We start from the raw sequence: 14,649 nt of genomic DNA, 5'->3' as shown, positions 1-14,649 counted from the left end.
ATATTTGAGCTTTAAAGTGAACCTGTAATTCAAAAGCAGATGTTAAAGTAATTAGTAAAAGTCTACATTATAATAGATATTTCTATATATGATATGTAGGAGGCAAAAGGGACATGTAGATGATTTAAAATAGATATCTCTCTGGAAAATACATGAAACACAGCTTTTATTTCGAATACATGGCATTTGGTGCCTGGTACAAAGTAGAGGCCACTACATGATAGTAACTAACTGGGTTTGAACAAAGACCACGAAAACAGTTTCAGTTATTAAAGAATAAAAAAGATCTGCTCTTTAAGTCATCTACGTCAGAGGCCAAATACATGATATAAGTGCATGAAGGATGACTTCTCTGCTTATATTGTATTTACTTCTCTGAGTATTTCTTAGGATTAAAAAAATGAAAATTGATAGAAATATAAAGACATTTTAGGAATGCAGGTATTGTTACCAACAGGAATGTTTACAGAAGCAAAAGGGCCTTCAAATATTTAGATTAACAACTACTATGTTGACAGAATGTAGACAACCAACTTCAACCAGAGTTATAAACAATATTCAACAGAAGGCGAATCAACATTAAAAAGTTAATAATAAAAGAACACATTTGGTAGATTCCTTCAGAAAGCTCAAAATAAGGAAGAAAGTGTCAAATTATACAGTGTAAGAATAAGCCAACTCTCAAGTACAGCACACATTATTTTGACAATAAGAAATGTATAATTAAGAAAGATCTGAAGGTTGGAAAAAACAGGACAAAGTAAATTAGTTATAATATTTCTTAAATAAAAACACTTACAACTTTCATAATTGATTTTTCCCATGCTATTGATTTCTGTAACTGCTGAATGCACAGAGCTACCTGTGCAGCACTGCGAGCTTCTGACAGTGCCCTTCTCCATACCCTGAGCCCTGGAGCAATATCCTCTTCAATTCTGCATTGAAATATAGAAAAATTAAGTAGGTCATGTCCACATTTATGGTTACTGAATGTGAAACAATCATCACACTGAAAGCCAAGCAATGACAAAAACATGAAACAGCCAGTAAGTATAAGGTTTAAGCAACTAAACTTGATGTAGTGCACAGACTGTGGCTACGTGCCTCAAAGCTTAGTCACAACCAGGTAAATGTAAGATCACTTCGCAGGATTATCAACGCACATAACAAAAAAAACAAAAAAAATGTTTTTACAAAGCACCATGCAAGTAGCATGATCCATATGGATCAAACAGCATGATCCATATGGATCACAGACATACAAGAAGATACATAGATAACAGGCAATAGAAAATAGGCTCCAATTAGCAAAGAAGCACAATAATTTTTCAAGTTAATCTCAATAACCTACCCGTCACCATCACCACTAATGGATGGTGCAGGAGCAGGGACAGTAACTGTGCCCACATTATCCACTTTGATCTGAATGGTGGTACTTAAGGGGCTCTTCAGATACCTTCTTTCAATGTTCCGCTCCAAATCAGCCAGCCTGGTTACAGCTATATCTAGGGGGTTGTCACGCTTCCGTTCCAGCGCATGTGCACTGCTTTCTTCTTCGCCAGTAAATTCTCCATCATGCTCCTTGCACAATTTAGAGAATGACTTATGTTCAAAATATACCAAGTCCTCCCTTTCTGATGCAGGCTCTGGACACATCCAACCCTATGTATCGAGAGAACAATGTTATTATGGTTTTCTCTTAAAATGCCCGGTGGGTGAATTACCTTTGCTTAAAATACAGCGGCAAACACCAGCAGATCCCAAGGATCTTTACTAAGAGTTTTTGCCTTGTCTTTCCTAATGGTGGTAGGTAGAAACAAGAACAGAAAATTAAAATAAGCAGTTATAAGAAAAAGAAGACACAACTTTAGAGAACAGAAAAGGTGGTCTCTGAACTTTGCTCTACCTTTCTACTTTCATTCCTTCCACCACTCTCCCCTCCGGGTCCTGGTACTCACCATTTTCCCTGTGGCCGCAGGAGCTTTGCATGAGCTGTTATGCTCGTCTGTGTAGCTTGTCCCTGTTCCTCCTCACCTAGTGAGCTCCACTCCTCCTGCAGCTCTCATGTCAATATTGACATCCTCAGGGAATCCTGCCCTGAGCTCCTTCAGCGGGTACATCTCCCAATACAGGCTTCTCATGGGACCATGTAATACCCCATGGCCTTGCAATAGTCACAATTTTATACTACTGTGATTATTTAACATCTGTCTACCTCTAAATTCCATGTGGGCAGGGACCATGTCTGCTTTTACTCATTTTATCTAAAACTCAGCGAAGGCAAATAATAGGCATATATATTAAATAAATGAATATTATAACTCAGCTTGTTTATATTGATTCTCTAGCTCAAAATCCTTCAAGGATTCCCTCTAACAAAATCCAAATTTTTACTATCACATTCAGTACCTCCATCTACCTTTTTCTTTCATGTTGCCATTCATGCGTCCTAACTGCAGTCAAATTCCATGTCTAACACTCCAGACTTGTCCTGAGCTTGCTGGCCCTGGTGCTCTGCTCACGCTGGTCACTCTTTCTAGGCTGGCATTCCCTGCTCTCTGACTTTCCGAAGCTTGCTCATGTTCTCAGGCTCCATCTCGGCTTCTGCGTGAAATCTGCCTGATCTCCCCATCTCCCCCCAAAAATCGTGTGTTCTTTTTCTAAATTCATTCCTCATTCTGTACTTCTCTGCAGTCAGTTACCAGATTCTGCAGAGATGTATACATGTCTTATCTCTCCATTATATGGCAAGTTCCTGAGGGTAGAAACCATGTAATTCTTAAAATTCTATGGTGTCCACTGTCTGATGTGAAATAGGTTCTTACTAAATGCATATTAGCGGAAAACCAGAATGAACACTATCATTTTTATTAAAAAATTTGAGATAATTATTTTATCTTTTTATTGGGATGAATTCTTTCTCTTTAACTCAGTAGAACATTTAGAACGTAAGGATGGAATTATGAATACTACACATAAATGCATTAGGTACAAGTCATGTCAAATGAGCCTCATTCCCATATTCTGAAAGAAATACTAAATAGCTAAGTCAAGGTAAGGAATCCTGTAAACACAGTATATCTTGATTTCTACAAGGCAACTGATAAGACAAAAATAATGAAGACTAGATTAGAGTTAGAGAAGTCAATGTGGTTAAAACTGTATCCAAAGAATGGTGATTGATAAAGCTCGTCACCTCAGAAAAGGTGACTGCCAATATCGAAAGGCTCTATATTTGGCAATATACTTATCAATAACTTGGTTGACTGCTAGTAAGTCTGCAGATGACTTAAAGTTTAGAAGGAAGTTAGTTCCTTATGAAATTAACTTAGTTCTTTATGAAAGGGCTAAGATAAAAAAAGTTTCATGTGTTGAAATGAAATTAATAAAAATAAAACAATGCAAATATAAATTTTAAGCTTTGATTTAAGCAACTAATCACAGAAATACCACGTGACAGAACTCACCTAAAAGCACTCTGAAAGAGGCCCAGGGATTATTTTTTAACTGCATTCTCAGTAAAGCAATGGTATGACATGGATGCAAAAGGGGTAGAGAATTCAAACAGCATTCACAGAAGTATATTGCTGGATTAAGGAAAGTAAAAGTCCCATGATTGCATTCAGACATCTCTATGTACAATCAAGGGTATAACATTTTAAGAAGGGTATTGACACTGGTGTTTATTCAGAAGAGAACCATGGACCTGGAAACCATTTCACAGGACTCATGGTTGAAAGAATTAATTAGCTTTTGAAAGAGAAACTTTAAAAGAGACACTGGATTTGTCTTTTGAGGAGCTGGAAGAGTAATTAGGCTTTCTATGTACTCTCAGCAACAGAACTAAAACTAGAGACTTGCAGATTTTCCTACAATATAAAGAAAGTTTCCATATTATTAGCAAAATAATTTCTATTAAAAATAAAAATGAATGTTCCACCTGCTTAATGTGTCTTCACAATAGCTAGTTCCAGGCTAAACATATAACTCTATTTTCCTTTTAAAAAAGGAAAACTGATTAAATCTTTATAGGTGTTAAAAGAATGTTTTGTGGTTATTTTCATCACTTGTGTTTTCAGACTCAAGACTAATAGAATTAATTTCTTAGAATAGTACAGAATAATTTAGCAATGCCTTATTAACAGGATGTTAAAACACCCCCCTTAAAAAACAAACTCTACTTATCTTAGCTACTGAGAACACAGCCCCAAAACATCTAAGCAGCCAGTAATGTGATAAGGTCAATGCACCAAAAACTGAGGATATCTCCAGAAAAATGTTTCAGGCCCAAAGAGCTAGATGATATGTTCCCCCAACCAAGAACTGGACAGTTAGATGAGAAGATGGTGCAGGAAAATAGGTTTGGTAGAACCAATAAAATGAAAACTAGCACATAGCAACAACTAACCATGAGAGGACAAAGGCAGAAAATAGCAGATGAAGTAGTTTAGAAAGCAAAGCACACTAGGATCATTTCATACAGGGACAAAACCTGTTTGCATTTCCTGAGGGAATCATTATCTGTTAACTGGTCTTCATACATTCTCAATTTAAGAAAGCTGTGTAATGCATAACACAAGCCATCCAAGAAACATGTTAAAAAATTATGGCACTAAATGGAATAATTTTTATTTCTCCAGAAAATTAACTTGCGAGGAAGAGTTCGTTTGTGGAAGGTGCCAGATAAACGAGGCATTTGTATATTGTATTCTAGTACCAGGAGGAAGATACATATAGTTTGCTAGCAAAACAGTTTCAGCAAGTGATAGATTTTTGCTTCCCAAAGTTCGTAATTACATTTGTGTCAAAAAAGGGATATTTTATTGTTCTGGAAAATGACGTTTCTTTGGAGATATTCAAATGTTTCCAACTGCCAGCATTAATTATGCAGCAAAATTTTAATCACTGGATAAAATAGTTTTGTGACATATGTCTCTCATTCTGAATAAATATATCAAATGTTTATTTGATATATTTATTTGAAAATATATCAAATCCAATTACATGGTTACTACATTTTCTAAACTTTTTCAGGTGTCTGCCTCACCCTCATTCATCATCCATCCATTTATTCTCAGAGACATCCCCACATTATCAATTGACAAGAAAGACTTTTACACTTCTCTCTAGAAAACTAAAAATTCTTGCACAAAGGTAGTTTCCTGTTGCCCGTCCATTGGAAGCTAGTTCTGATCACTGCTTTGTGACTTGGTAATGCTCATCAGATGAGTAAATTAATTAAAACTTTACATATATATGTAGGGTGTGTGTGTATCGTAATATAACACACATTTGGATATAGCTATATAATCCAATTTTAAATTACGTAAGTGAAACTTACACATAATATAGCTTGTATACAAGGAGGTTCCTGGTCCTATATGCAACACTATAGTAGGAGCTGATAGAGCATGACATTTATCACTGGATAAACTGTGACATTCCACTTGTGGTTAAGAACTGTGTACTAGAAACGATATTTCTGAATACCATAAAGGAGGCAGCAAGATCTAGTAAAAAGAACATGGGCTTTGGAGTCAGACAGACTTAGTTTGAATCCACGTTTAGTCACTTTCTGCATGACCACTGGCAGGTTACTTACTCTGAGCCTTGTTCCTTACCTGTCAGATGGGGAACATTTATTCAGGATTGTTTTGAGAATTAAATGAGATAAAGTGAAAACGTGTAGCATAGTATCTGGCACATATAGGGCATGTAATAAATATTAGTTACCTTCCATTATCCTAAAGACAGATTTTATTCCAAGTCAATTTTACCTTCACTTGCAAACTTGCTGATGCAACTCTCCTTTCTAGATCTTCTACCTGCTGAAGAACACTCAAGTCCATTTCCAGTGCTTGTTCTTCCACTGACCAGTTCTCCACAATATCTCGAGTTACCTGGTTTTCTTCATTTTCATTTAATTCAATAATAGCAACTACATTTGAAAAGAAATGAATTTTAAAATCTACTTTACCCCTCTACGAGTTCTTCCAGAATGTGACTAAAATTCCAGAGTGAACAGGTAGGTACATGTAACTCAATACACACAAATGTTACTTGAGCATATGCACGCAGCTCACCCTTCAAAGTAGGAATACTTTTCTAAGGACAAAACAGTATGCCTGCAGGTTATAAAAAATCACAAGAAAGTAATACCAATTTAATAAATGTAAATAGCTACTGTTTGTTTGAGCAAAATAGAAAAAAAATGCCTATTAGTAATAAATTAAGAGTCAAAACATACAAAATTATGTCTTAAAGATAAAAAAATTAATTCTCATAATTAAGCAAGATTGCAGAAATCTCTTTTAGGTACATACCATCCTTATTTTTGATGCAGGCTTGAGTAATATAATCCAAGTGTTTCTGAATTTGTTTTTGTAATGCCTTTTCCCTTATTCCTCTGAGATGCAGCACTTTGAGCAAAGCTTTCAGGTCTTCTGGGTCAATAATTCTCCACCAACCAAACTGCATTTCTAAGTCAAGATAAATATACAGATCTTTTACAAATATTTTGAATACGAATTAATGGTACAATGCAAATGAAAAGATTTTATAACTATGTATAAAATCATCAAAGAAAGATTCAGTTATAGACATCTATAACAATGACATGAAGTCAATGTACCTACCATCTCAATGTACCTACCTTCTGGAATAGGTTTTGGGCTAGGAAAATCTACTGGTTTTGCTACTTCAACAGCTGCAGGTTGAGTTAAAGAGACTTTTTCATTCTGTGGCACTGGCGATTCACTTTTACTTGAAGCAACATTGGGAGTCAAGAATGAATTACCATTTCCTTCAGATAATGCCAACCCTGATCCCAGGCTAGGTATAGGTGATGTAAATGGACTATTGGAAGTAAGCATGCCAGTGGGCCACCCACAAAACTGGAGTCCCATCATAGATACTCCACTTTTCATCTGCAAAAAAAAAACAATTTAAAAGTAGAACAATCTATGAAGTTCGAAAAAAATGAATTTAGAATCTGAATTTTTTTTTTAATTCTGAAAAAACACACCTATTCTTTCACTTATCACAATTACAGGAAAACTAAATATAATAGCAGCAATGTTAAATTCCATGTTCTTATTAGTTCTGCAAAGTAATTTCCTTTTAGATATACTATAACGGTAATAAGTTAAAAAGTAATTAAAAAGCCTTTGTCTTAGACTTAGACTAGAAATCAGTAATTCTGATGAAGTTTGGTGGTACCAATTCTGACTCTCTTCAGTTTTCAGTCTGTGTTGCAGGGATAATATTACAAATATTCAACTGATTCCTCTTGAGTGAAAATCTTAATGAGGTCAAAGACCAAATAAAGCAACATGAAAATGAGCTACATTTAGCAGTACTAACCTGGAGAGGTGATAAAGCAAATGGATTTAGGCCAACGGGATTCTGGGCAGAAGAGGATCCAAGAAGAGGAGCTGGGGCAGGCGAAGGTGACTTAGATGGTGGCTGTGACTGAGGAGTTGCTGCAGAAGCAGCTGGCATATCGGCATGGGTAAGCGAAGTGTCATCACAAGGTGTTCTGGGCAAAAGGCTAAACCACTGTCTATTCTTTTCAGTCAGTGTTTTTAACAACTGGTCATTGGGGAGAGGACTGTAGAACTTCCCTGGACCGCCTGAACCAGTATTGAATAGATTATTAGAGTCTGTCTTTTCCACATTACTTTGTGCTGCTGTTGACTGAATGCTGCCCACTGAGTGTTTTCCACTGTTTTGATAAGACAATGTGCACCCATTTGCACTACTATTTGGTTTGGGGGTCATTACATCTGACTCAGGAGGCATCTTGGCTACTTCTAAAAGCTTGCTTAATTTTGAAAAAGAGCCAGGTTTCTGAAGAAATAGATTTGTGTTGTCTTTTTCTTTAGGATCTTGCTTTTGTTCCAAATGATCTGGATTTGAACAATTTAAAGTATCCTCAGAAGTCTCAAATATTTCTTCTTTAATCTGAATAATTTCTGCCTTTTTTAGTTTTTCTCTTTCCTTTGCGATTTCTTCTAGTCCTACAAAAATTGAAAAGTATTATGAAGATCAGTTATTCCAGATCAAACAATACTATAATTATATTTTAGTACAATTTTTCAAGTTATATTCTTACTTTTTTTTTTCTCACCTGAGGATATTTTTTCCATTGCTTTTCAGAGAGAGTGGAACGGAGGAAGAGAGAAAGAGAGAGAGAGACATTGATGTGATGGACACATTAATTGGTTGACTCCAGCATGCGCCCTGACCAGGGCCTGGGATTGAGCTGAAGTATGTGCCCTTGGCTTGGGACCCTTCAATCCACAGGCTGATGCTCTAACCACTGGACAAAATTAGCTAGGGCTATGCATACGCATTTTAAGAAACTTTTTAAGATACTTAATACTCTCCATTTTTTCCTTTTTCATAGACTAGATTTTTTGAACATTGGAACATTAATGTAATTTTATAATTAATCATTACAAAAAATTAAAATATAAAAAATATTAAAAGCTCTAATACATAGCAAAAATTACTATTAACATTTTTGTATAAATCCTTCCAGAATTTCTCTGTGTACACATATACACACTTAAACCTACAAATTTTAAAAAGGAAATCCTATTATATATACATGACATTCTAATCTACATGTTTTACCTAATAATACTCTGTTAAAGATCCTGATGTGTCAATAAATATATAACTATGCTATAAATGTTAATGGCTACAGAGTACTCAATAGAACATATCATTAATTTATATAATCAACCTTCTATTGATGCCTGTAAGTAGGCCCCAGTTATTCATTAATATAAACAATGCTTTAAATGATAAATGATCTTTTATCTGTATCTTTGGACTTTAAATGTGTGGTAACAGAAAACTCAAAAAAGGAAGTTTAGCCCTAGCTGGTGTGGCTCAGTTGGCTGGAGCATCATCCCGTACACTGAAGGGTTGCAGGTTTGCTTCCTGGTCAGGGCACATACCTGGGCTGCAGGTTCAATCCCCAGGCAGGGCACAGGTGGAAAGTTATAAAAGTGAGTCATAAGCTCACTGAGCCTGTATCAGATGTGAGATAGGCACGGCAACCAAACTGTTAAAAGAATTCCCAGATGATGTGTGTGAAGCACCAATAGCCATCCACATTTTTTTTCCTTTTTTTTCCCTTAAATATATCTTTATTGATTTCAGAGAGAGGAAGGGAGAGGGAAGAGAGAGATAGAAACATCAATGATGAGAGAGTCACTGATCGGCTGCCTCCAGCAAGCCCCCAACTGGGGATTGAGCCCACAACCCGGGCATGTGCCCTACCAGGAATCGAACTGCTATCTCCTGGATCCTAGGTTGATGCTCAGCTGCTGAGTATGCCTGTCAGGCAATAGCCATCCACTTTTCATCTCTGATCATACTTTATCAGACCTCCAACATCTTCATGTATTCAGCAGATACTCAACAAATATTAGCTAATAATGATCAAACTATATTCAATCAAGCCTCAACTAATAAAAGAATAGAACCCCTTCAAAAAAAGAGAGTCTTAGATTTGGGCAAAATACCTCCAGAGATACTGTCAGATGGATGCTTGTTGCATAGGTTAAAAAATAAACCACTGCCCTAGCCAGTCTGCTTCAGTGGACAGAGCGTCAGCCCTTGGACTGAAGGGTCCCGGGTTTGATTCTGGCCAAGGGCACGTACCTTGGCTGCAGGCTGGATCCCTGGCCCCAGTTGGGGCATGTGCGGGAGGCAACCAATTGATATGTCTCTCTCACATCAATGCTTCTCTCTCCCTCTCTCTCTCCCCCTTCCACTCTCTCTAAAAAGCAATGGAAACAATATCCTCTAGTGAGGATTAAAAAAAAAAAAAAAAAGAATAAACCACAAGTTAAAAATTTGACAATGGGAAAGAAGAGAAATGGAGCAAAAACTCTAAAGGATAATACAGGTGAAGATCTCTGTCCACTAAATAAGAAAAAGAATAGTTTATGTATGGTGTCAGAAAGAGCAGAAGAAGACAAATCATAAACAGAAAAGGAATATTTGTGAATAAGACAGACATTATGAGTTCAAAAGGAATGTGAATCAGTTTTACGATGTTTATCCATAAAGCAAACTGGAAGCACAAAATATATTGAAAAAGTAAGGATTTCTTATATTATCTTGATTTCTTATTTTATAATAGTTCCTACCTTCACCACTCTCCATGCCTTCTACAAAAATCCCTCCACACTGGGGAAGAATCCAGTACCGACGTCTGTAACGATCCTGGCCAAACATCATCGAACGTAAAGAGTGAGAAGCGTCAAAGAGCTTCCTTCTGTACTGACTCTGTTGCTGTTAAAAAATGATGCATACAGTTAAGTCATGGGTGTTAAGTACTTCAAAAATTAATATATGCAACTTTACACTTATCATGCCTTTAGAGCAGATAAATTTCACTACTGGGAAAAGATAGCAAACGAACTAAGTATTACACATCTGACTTCAATTTCAGTAACATTTATAAAGATCGAAATTATCTTGAAGATAATTGGAATATTTTTGATGCCATGGATTAAAAAAGGTTAAGTTTTATTTTATCAGGTATCTTATGGAGCATGTCTTATACTTGATACTAAGCAATGTTATCAGGTATTTTATTGAGCCAAAGCAAACTGACCCAATTCTATTGATTACAGTGTATAACAACTAATACTCGTCTATGTAATTGACCATATCTGTATTTGCCTATTTTTATACTCATGTTGAAAGCTAGGCAACATATGACAAAATTTTGAGATAAATTTGTGATGAAGCTAATACTGGTATAATATACAGGTACCTCATAATACTTTAAAAAACTCATTTTTTAACAAGAAGTTCATCCAAAACTTCACTAATGTTACTGAAATTCAAGTTTTAATGAGAAGTACATAAATATTTTATAAATTCAATTCAAGTAAAATTCAAATGTATTATTGTAAAATAAAACATAAGATGCTGAAACTATTACCATAAAATATGACTTAACTTTTAAAGTTATCAATTCCAAGAGATAAGATTTCATATTTAAATGATGAGCTGAAGAATACAGGGCGGGATTAAGTTTAGCACCACGTCTTAAAGAAGCAGGCTTTTAACCTTGGCATTAAACTTTTAAGGTTTAACTGAGAATGTTTCTAGAGCTCCACATTTTAATTACTTATAAAAAGCTTGTTAGCAGCCAGAAAACTAATCTCTGTCAAGGCAGATTTTTAAAATGCTGCAAAAAAGATAAAAATTGTAATTTGAAAGTGCTTACTTTACTCAGTTTTTCAATCTGTTTTTCTAGCTCTTCAACACTTGCTGCTTGGTCACCTTCATCCTATACATAACAAAATACAGTATCATTTACCTGTTTTTAAGATGTATTTATTCAATTGATCAAAAAATATTTAATGAAAGCCTCCTATATGCAAAGCACTAGGACAGGCCCTATGGAAATGAGTAAGATATTGCTTTCCATAAACTAATAATATGGTAGGGAGACACATAAAACGTTCCACTAAAAGTAAAAACCACACAACATTAGGATGCTATAAGGACCTCAGAGAGGTAGAGATTAAGAATCATAGAGTTCAAGGGAGGGTGAGATGACTTCTACTGGGAATCTATACCGAGAGAGGGTACGTGGAAGAAGTTGTGTTTTAATTAGCTACTGAAGAATGGTTAGGAATTGATTAATCAGACAAAAGAGGGCAGAGCATACTAGAAAAAGTCTGACATATCCTGACATGAAAGGTAGATGAAAAGGTAAGGTGGGAGATAAGGCAAAGAGGAGTTCAGGAGTGACCTGTCTAGTGCTGTAAATGCTTGGCAATGAACACTGATATGATCCTTTGAGGAAGGTTAAACATCAGAACTATGCTTTACAAAGATAATATGGTAATAGATGTAAGATGGCCTGGAGCAGGGAAAGGACTAGAATTGCCAAATCTAGTTAGACTGCTGCCATGATTAAAGAGGGAAGGAGGATGTGGGCCTTACTAGGGAAAAAGAAAATTTAAAAAGCAAATAGATATAAGAAATATTAAATAGTTAGAACTATTAAGTCCTGGCAACTAATGGATATGAAGCAGAGAGGGGTGAGGGAGATGAAGGAAGGAGTAAATTATGATGTTAAGGGTTTAAATCTGGGAGGCTGCAAAAATATTGGTACCATAAACTGAGTCACTTTTAGAGCAAAGAAGGTTAAGTTATATTTTGAACACATTGAGCTTTTAAAAGAAAAATAACCCCTACGATATGTAGTACTGATTTAATAAATGCGTACATGTGATTAAATGAAATTTTTCATTCTAGACAATGAATATAAGAAAACTACCCCCAAATTATATGTTTTAGAGGAAAAGCATGAAGTAATAGAAGGTATAGGTGCACCTTTGGATTTTAGCTGCACTATTTCATGGGCAAATTACTTAACTCTTCTAAGACTGTTTCCTTAACTGTAAATTGGTGGTAACATTATCTGTAACATGGGATTTTTGTGAAAACTAAATAAGAACAGATCTGAAATCAACGAGCAGAGTTGCTGGTGTATCATGGGTAAATATTCTTTCTCAAGATTGTACTTTAATGAGAAGATGCAGGTACATCCTAGGTTTAAAAAAATAAGAACTTGTTTTTAATGTTTATTTTCTATAAGCATTTCTCAAAAGCCACACTTGCCACCAACTAATCATGAACAGATATTTCTACATCAGTATAATTCTCTCCCCAATAAAAGGAAATGAAAGGAAAACCTCAATAGTATTACCATTATCTCTCATTTATCCATTCCTTATCCAAATTTAGGGGACCATGTTACAAAGGCATTTAGGCATATTATTTGTGCTAACAGGTACATAATTTCTATTGGAGATTAAATGAAACCTGAAAAGAAAACAGGCTCAATGACCCTTGAATCCTGAATCTCAGATAGATATCCATTTTCATATCTAAATGATCTACAAATATTTGAAATAACACATCAAAGTTGCTATGTATCAGCCAAATTAACTAACTGCCATTTCTAAGCCTCTTCCTATGATGCAAAAGAAACTAAATGTCTATTAAAGTTTTATCTAATGAAGTTTTAGCTAATAGTTCTTACAGTTTTAAGAGACATGGAGGAATTTGAAAGACCAGAGAGAAAAGCAACAACAAAACTAAGAACACAGAATCCATTCAAGCCGTGGTCTCCATAGTTTCCCAACCCAAAGTGAAGGCCATTACATACCCCTATATGTCAGAATTAATTGTGTACATAAATTCTTACACGCTAACTCGCAAGGTTAAAGCTCACATAGGTTTCCACACAAATCTAAGTATAAGGGAAAGAATCCATGTGTTGAAGGAATAGAGTGAGGAGAAGAGAGATTCTATCTTTGAGACAAAGGGCTATGAATTAGTCAAGGGCAGTATCTTTTGATTGAAAGGGATCACATGACTCTCAATGGGGAGATGAACTGCAATTAGTTTTTTAAGAAGTATAACAACAGACACTGTACCCATACTTTAATCAAAAGGACAAACATATTTTTGAAGGAGTAATGTGCCTATCTTATTAATCAAGTTGATTAAACAGTTAATATTTTATTTTATTAGGACATAAATAAGGGGCTACCAGTTCTTCTTTATAAAGATTAACTCTCAATTCATTTAAAGGAAATGCTAATTTTGCTTCTTAGATCCTAAAATATTTATTATTTTTAAAAGTTTTTAAACTGTGTTCTCACATTAATAACAACATATACATTTGCTAGCATATTCATCAATGAAATCCTATAATCTAACTCTATAATTCAACACATTAAAAAAAACCAAAATACTACATTAAATGACGTATCTGGTCTAAGGAAAATTAATAATTTTTAAATCATTAATAACAATTTTTAATAGTTTTTATCTCCCTCCAGGTGAAACAGGTAATATCTGTAAATAAATTCTAATTTAGTGAGATAACTACCCAGTAAAATACACTGAAATCTCAGTAGAGGTTTGTGAATTTATGAGTCAACACTTTAAAACAATTTGTAATATTAAGTGCTGAAAAAGGATGCCAATTCTGTGAAAAGCTGATTAATATTGATCAGAAATGCTTACTTCCTGCTATGGAAATAGCTCCACTTGCCAAATGAAGCAGATTGGTTATAAATGGTATCTTTTGTTTGGATAATTACAATTCTAATACCCAAATTATATATACTTCACTATATTTGCCACAGCATAAAATTATATGATCAAGTGGTTTCAAAAGTACAATTATGAAATAATTTCTGCAAGGAATCTCATTGTAGTCTCCTTTTCAGTGTGTATAAAGCTCAGTAAAGTGATTTTTTTGTCATTCTGGTTTAAAATATAACATTGGGGAGGGATTTATGAAAACAGTTTACATTTATGCTATTTTTACTTAAGAGAACTGAGTAGTACATGATCTTATAAGTACCTCTACGTTATTATCCGGATTCAGTAAAAAATTTGATTCAGTAACCTATCACTGGTCTTGATTAGATATTTTCACATATTCCATCAATAAAGTTATCCCTCTAGGTCTTCTTTCTTTATTTCTCTAGCACTATTGAGTTGATGCAAGAAAGGACAAGAGTTGTTTCCAGATTTCCTTAGCTGAATACTCCTGGCATTGGGGGCAGAAGGAATAGTTGGCTGTACATT

General features: G+C 35.0%; 1 protein-coding gene across 10 annotated transcripts in view; it reads right to left on the bottom strand.

The window, feature by feature from the left end:
• LOC107541990 (bromodomain adjacent to zinc finger domain protein 2B) overlaps window positions 1-14,649 on the bottom strand; it is a 294,279-nt gene that overhangs the window by 81,199 nt on the left and 198,431 nt on the right. For 8 of the 10 annotated variants that reach the window (XM_016220936.2, XM_087819826.1, XM_087819825.1 and 5 more), the window contains 8 exons: window positions 11,258-11,320; window positions 10,167-10,311; window positions 7,363-8,018; window positions 6,653-6,926; window positions 6,324-6,479; window positions 5,778-5,938; window positions 1,352-1,662; window positions 800-935 (listed from right to left, as the gene is read on the bottom strand). In XM_016220936.2, the coding sequence (XP_016076422.2) occupies window positions 800-935; window positions 1,352-1,662; window positions 5,778-5,938; window positions 6,324-6,479; window positions 6,653-6,926; window positions 7,363-8,018; window positions 10,167-10,311; window positions 11,258-11,320 (1,902 nt within the window). The remainder of the gene's footprint in view (window positions 1-799; window positions 936-1,351; window positions 1,663-5,777; window positions 5,939-6,323; window positions 6,480-6,652; window positions 6,927-7,362; window positions 8,019-10,166; window positions 10,312-11,257; window positions 11,321-14,649) is intronic. The other 2 variants (XM_087819830.1, XM_016224518.2) reach the window with 1 other exon arrangement.

This window comes from Miniopterus natalensis, chromosome 8 (genome assembly GCF_054644295.1).
Source record: "Miniopterus natalensis isolate mMinNat1 chromosome 8, mMinNat1.hap1, whole genome shotgun sequence".
NCBI classification, from domain to species: domain Eukaryota; kingdom Metazoa; phylum Chordata; class Mammalia; order Chiroptera; family Miniopteridae; genus Miniopterus; species Miniopterus natalensis.
This window is presented reverse-complemented; position numbering and strand designations above follow the sequence as displayed.